Genomic DNA, 6346 nt, shown 5'->3' with positions numbered 1-6346 from the left:
CCTAGCTGATCATTGTCTGCAGCCGGCTCCATTTATGTTTTGACATTGGACTTTAGCACATATAGCTTGTTAGCACCGATTGGTGTCACCTTGTTAGTCAGTATGTGTTACACCTGTGCTGGTTGCTATCTCGTTAGTGGGAAGGCGTTTCACCTGTGCTGGCCCAGGATCTATTTAAGAGCCCATTGCTCCAGTTGTCTTGATAGATGCAAAGGGTTAACACTTTTAGTTGATTCTGCCTATTTTGATTTCTATACAAACAATCCTTAATCTGACTTCCCTGATTTTGTTTTGCTCTACCTTTTTGGTTTTCTTCCTGTCTTTAAGTTCGGTGTGTTTTTTAAATTGTTCATTTCTCTACCATAAGCCGCATCCAACGTCATTTTAGAGGATTTGGCAGTACATCCAACCGGCCTCACAACCGCAGACCACGTGTAACTACGCCAGCCCAGGATCTCCACGTCCGGCTTCTTCACCTGCGGGATCGTCTGAGGGGGGGGGGGTCGCCGCCATGGCCCTGCCCAGTCATGAAATCCATAGATTAGGGTCCTAATGAATTTATTTCAAATGACTGATTTCCTTCTATGAACTGTAACTCAGTAAAATCTTTGAAATTGTTGCATTTTATTTTTGTTCAGTATAATTAGTCTCCAGTCTGTCAGGTATCAGGACTATAACCTCCTGAGTGGCGCAGTGGTCTAAGGCACTGCATCGCAGTGCTAACTGTGCCACTAGAGATCCTGGTTCGAATCCAGGCTCTGTCGCAGCCGGCCGCGACCGGGAGACTCATGGGCGTCGCACAAGCGTCGTCCAGGGTAGGGGAGGGAATGGCCGGCAGGGATGTAGAGCAGTTGATAGAGCATGGCGTTTGCAACGCCAGGGTTGCGGGTTCGATTCCCATGGGGAGCCAGTATAAAAAAAATATGTATTCACTAACTGTAAGTCGCTCTGGATAAGAGCGTCTGCTAAATGACTAAAATGTAATGTAAATGACTATAAAGCCAATGCAACTGCCTGTTTTACAAAAGTAGGCTACCACATGGATAGGTATTCATTAAAGTGCATTGTGGGCCGAGACTGTATTCTACTTTGTGGGGATAGGAGGGCAGCATTTTTTTGTATTGTCTAGGCTTCATATCGGCCAGGACCCGGCCTGCAGTCAATTGAAACTGCGCTTCCTTTTAAGTGACGGAGCTGGGATGTAATTTGAGAGTTGAGAGGGGGTAGGCTATCATTAGTCAAAACCAAGCGCGGTGCTTGAGAAATCCAGATGTTGAACTTAAAATTGAGGCACAAAGCTACGTCAGGCACTTTCACATTTCTCTCAGTTGGATGCGTTTGGTAGGCTACTCCTGCGTGAAATCTTTGTGGTTTCTATGTGTAAAGCTAACGGAAAGTATTTCAAACTTTCACGTGACTGTCTGTGGCTGAACCAACAGCTACTTTCCTTGAAAAATAGTTGGCAACACTTGCTGCATAGGCTACACGAGGGGTGACCGGAAAGAAGGCTTACAAATATCACACAGCCTGCTGGACACCTAGATACTTTCGGTCTTTTAGCTCGTGGATACCACATACATTGCAAGTTTGGAAATGTTTGTGATTGGTGAGCGAATTAAATAATATTTTTTGCGCTCTAAAGGAAAGTCTCTTCTATTGCTCACCCATTGCAAAGAAGTGGATAGGATGGCTTTTCTCCACTTACTCGCTATTGGGATGTTTTCATTGCCGCTCTGCGATGCGTTTTTTAATGGACCTCTGTATCCCGAGATGTCTAACGGCACGTTCCATCACTACTTTGTGCCAGACGGCGACTATGAGAATAACGATGATCCGGAAAAATGTCAAATGCTTTTTAAAATGACAGACGACCGAAAATGCAGTCTTGACGAGGACCAAGATTCGGTAATCCGAGATGATTTCACGATCATCAAGAGACTCATCGAAGACTCGGCCAGAGTGCTAGAGGGGATCGGGAAAAGCATTTCTTTTGATTTGGACGGAGAGGACAGCTATGGAAAATATTTGAGAAGGGAGACGAGTCAGATTGGCGAGGCTTTTACAAACTCTGAAAAGTCTCTGTTAGAACTGGAGGTGAAATTCAAACAGAGTCAGGAGAACGAGTTGAAAGATGAGCACCGCATAAACGACGACTTTCTGAACATGGTTGTCCACACAAGGGACGTGCTAAAGGATACACTGTACACATCTGTGGGATTGAAGGATAAACACGAGCTTCTCTCTCTCATAATTCGAAGTCACGGGACCAGATTGAGCCGATTGAAAAATGAATACATGAAGGTTAAACTTGGGTAAATAGTTTAAGCCTAGTTATAAAAGTAGGCTATGAGGTAAATAATATAGGCGAAATCTTGTCGTATTTCATTGCATATTTATATTAACGGAGAGATAAAACATGCAGAGACAGAAATTATACCAGTATTTTATTTATTCTAAAAATACTATAGGCCGTGGGGTTTCGCATGTCAGGGGTGAAATGTAATTAATTGACAATGTTGTCGTTTTTTGGGGGGTAAGCCTATGCGTTTACTTGTGGCAACATTATTTGGTCATTTGCAATATGGCGTTGCGTTAAAATGTCTTTCCAATTGATAATTGTCTATGCCTTGCTCTGAAGGGAGATTTCAAAGATGACTATTCATTCATAGCGATGACGTTGTCTAACAGTTGCAACAGGTGTTATTTATAAAGTGTGTGACGTAGGCCTACAGAATCCACTTGGCAGCATGTATCTCTGAGAAATCTTGCCTTCAGTTGAGTGAATTTGGCTGGAAATTATTGAAATGTTTACAATGCATCACAATTTTCATTTTTCTTTTTACAGTAAGACCAATTAACAAGAGTTTTAAATAATACTTTGAACAATTCTTTACTTTGGTAAACGTATAAGGTTGTGACTTATGAGATGTACATTCCTTTGCCATTTTGTGGATGCAATATCATTTGGGGAAATGTTCAAAGCATGTTATTGGAAGAAATGCTGTGCGTGTCAATATCTGTGTGACAGAAGAGCTTAATTGTACTCGTTATTTTTGTATAGGCTAATATGTTTCAATATCTGCAGTATCTATTGTTTTTCTTTTCGAAATGATATATATGGCAACAAGTATGATAAATACTTAAGACTGCAGGCAGCACTCATGGACTTCAAACACTGATGTCTGTGGCAACATTCCTAAAAGGTTTTGTGTGTTCCGTTTTTAAATAAAGATTTTGTGTTTGATGTTGTACACAGATGTTGGGACACCTCGTTATTATAGACAAGACTGAACTACAGCTGGTGAAACCAGTGATTTGCACAGCTTTCTAGGACAAATGGTAGTTAGCAACTTTACAAAGATTCTAAGGGCTTACTTCAAAGTGCTCCTACATGCCCACCAATAATTGTTTGATTACAAGGCTTTGAGTACTGCTGTGAGTAAACTGCACATGCACACACACCACTGTGTTTTCCCATGAGGAAGTAGTCTGTGTGCATTTGCAAGGAGAGCCAGGCAAGAGGGAGGAATAGCCTAGAATTGCTGGAAATGATCCCTCATAATTGTGACCTGCAGACTTGTGTTAGCTCCCAGATCAAATGCCTAGGCTTTTGCTCAGTGGACTAAAGCAGTCTTGGTCTCACAGACAGTCATGTGCCTTGGATTACATAGTTTGTCTGCTGTTGCATTGAGGAGTAGGTTGTTAGAGGGGAGACGAGTTAACATGTTCTCTCGCAGAACTTACATTACTCATGTGGTAACAGTATATCATCTAGCACTTTCATAAAATAATTAAACACACCTGGCTACAAATAGTATCGGAAGATAATTAGTATTCTATTACAATGTAGTTACTATTGTTTAAAGTATTTTCTAAGTCAATACCAGGTAAGTAGCAGACAGTAACTCAGCTACCCCCCCCCCCCCCCCCCCCCCCCCACATCCCTCTTGGTGGAGATAATTTTGCAGGTTTGAAGCTTAGTTCTTGCAATTCTACACATTTTGTCATGTGGTGCAAAGAAATGTATTCATTTTTAAAGCAAATTTTCATGCAATTCTATACATTTTGCCATGTCTAATGTGTCTTCATGTGATATTTGAGTGACAAAAAAATTACAACAATCTATGGGCTAAAAAACCTACAGTGCATTCAGAAAGTATTCAGACCCCTTGACTTTTTCCACATTTTGTTACAGCCTTATTCTAAAATGGATCAAAATTGTATTTTTTCCTCAGTCTACACACAATACACCATAATGACAAAGCAAAACCTGTTTATTTTAAATTTTTGCAAATGTATATATACAAATATATATCACATAAATATTCAGACCCTTTACTCAGTACTTTATTGAAGCACATTTGGCAGTGATTACAGCCTCGAGTCTTCTTGGGTATGACGCTACATGCTTGCCACACCTGTATTTGGGGAGTTTCTCTCATTCGTCTCTGCAGATCCTCTAAACTCTGTCAGGTTGGATGGGAGCGTTGCTGCACAGCTATTCAGTTCTCTCCAGAGATGTTAGACCGGGTTCAAGTCCGGGCTCTGGCTGGGCCACTCAAGGACATTCAGAGAATTGTCCCGAAGCCCCTCCTGTGTTGTCTTGGCTGTGTGCTTAGGGTCATTATCCTGTTGGAAGGTGAACCTTCACCCCAGTCTGATGTCCTGAGCGCTCTGGAGCAGGTTTTCATCAAGGATCTCTCTGTACTTTGCTCTGTTCATCTTTACCTCCATCCTGACTAGTCTCCCAGTCCCTGCCGCTGAAAAACATCCCCACAGCATGATGCTGCTACCACCTTGTTTCACCATAGGGATGGTGCCAGGTTTCCTCCAGAAGTGACGCCAAAGAGTTCAATCTTGGTTTCATCAGACCAGAGAATCTTGTTTCTCATGGTCTGAGAGTCTTTAGGTGCCTTTCGGCAAACTCCAAGTGGGCTGTCATGTGCCTTTTACTGAGGAGTGGCTTCCGTCTGGCCACTCTACTCTAGAGCTCTGTCAGAGTGACCATTGGGTTCTTGGTCACCTCCCTGACCAAGGCCCTTGTCCCCTGATTGCTCAGTTTGGCTGGGTGGCCAGCTCTAGGAAGAGTATTGGTGGTTCCAAACTCCTACGATTTAAGAATGATGGAGGCCACTGTGATCTTGGGGACCTTCAATGTTGCAGACATTTTTTGGTACCCTTCCCCAGATCTGTGCCTCAATACAATCCTGTCTCTGAGCTCTACGGATAATTCCTTCGACCTCATGGCTTGGTTTTTGCTCTGACATGCACTGTCCACTGTGGGACCTTATATACAGTGGGGGGAAAAGTATTTAGTCAGCCACCAATTGTGCAAGTTCTCCCACTTAAAAAGATGAGAGAGGCCTGTAATTTTCATCATAGGTACACGTCAACTATGACAGACAAAATGAGAAAAAAAAATCCAGAAAATCACATTGTAGGATTTTTAATGAATTTATTTGCAAATTATGGTGGAAAATAAGTATTTGGTCACCTACAAACAAGCAAGATTTCTGGCTCTCACAGACCTGTAACTTCTTCTTTAACTTCTCATCATAGTTGACGTGTACCTATGATGAAAATTACAGGCCTCTCTCATCTTTTTAAGTGGGAGAACTTGCACAATTGGTGGCTGACTAAATACTTTTTTCCCCCACTGTAGACAGGAGTGTGTGCCTTTCCAAATCATGTCCAATCAATTGAATTTACAACAGGTGGACTCCACTCAAGTTGTAGAAACATCTCAAGGATGATCAATGGAAACAGGATGCACCTGAGCTCAATTTCTATTCTCATCGCAAAGGGTTTGAATACTTATGTAAATAAGGTATTTCTGAATTGTATTTTTAATACATTTGCTAAAATGTTTTAACTTCGTCATTATGGGGTATTGTGTGTAGATTGAGGATTTGTATTTATTTTATCCATTTTAGAAGAAGGCTAACGTAACTGCCGACCCCTCGCCCCACAGTTTGGGAACCACTGCTCTAGACCTATGGTGACACAAAAAGTAGATCTGTAATGCTCAATGTGTTACATACAGTAGGCTACATATAGACATCTAAATGTCACATGTCTTGATTGACAAGATTTGAAATACCCTGATTCATGGCTTGATGTGTAATAATGCGGTTGATTTCCAACTCAATACATTGCATTTCATTTCCTGAAATTACTGAGTTGAAATGGAATTGATCCCAACCCTGGTGGTAGCCTGACAGAAGTCTCAGGCTCTGTGCATGCAAAAGCGATATGAGCAATTGGGCCAGTGAGAACACAATGTTCATAGGTTTACTCTTGGCATTGCTCTAGTTGATTTATTAGAAACATGATGTACTTTATTGTT

At 41.7% G+C, this 6346-nt stretch overlaps 1 protein-coding gene across 1 annotated transcript; it reads left to right on the top strand.

Annotated features, from left to right (window-relative positions):
* The first annotated feature begins 1297 nt into the window (after positions 1 to 1297).
* LOC311111471 (fin bud initiation factor-like) lies at positions 1298 to 3251 on the top strand. The gene has a single exon (XM_084154206.1). It carries the CDS (start codon positions 1687 to 1689, stop codon positions 2314 to 2316), a length of 630 nt encoding a protein of 209 aa, XP_084010332.1. The 5' UTR covers positions 1298 to 1686; the 3' UTR covers positions 2317 to 3251.
* The last annotated feature ends 3095 nt before the right edge of the window (positions 3252 to 6346 follow it).

The sequence above is a fragment of the Coregonus lavaretus genome, assembly GCF_964263955.1.
Source record: "Coregonus lavaretus genome assembly, chromosome: 37".
NCBI lineage: Eukaryota > Metazoa > Chordata > Actinopteri > Salmoniformes > Salmonidae > Coregonus > Coregonus lavaretus.
The sequence above is the reverse complement of the archived record's forward strand: the minus strand, read 5'-3'. Positions and strand labels throughout refer to the sequence as shown.

Excerpts from the sequence above, each read along its gene's own strand:
- LOC311111471 (XM_084154206.1), top strand. The coding sequence starts at position 1,687 with ATGGCTTTTCTCCACTTACTCGCTATTGGGATGTTTTCATTGCCGCTC.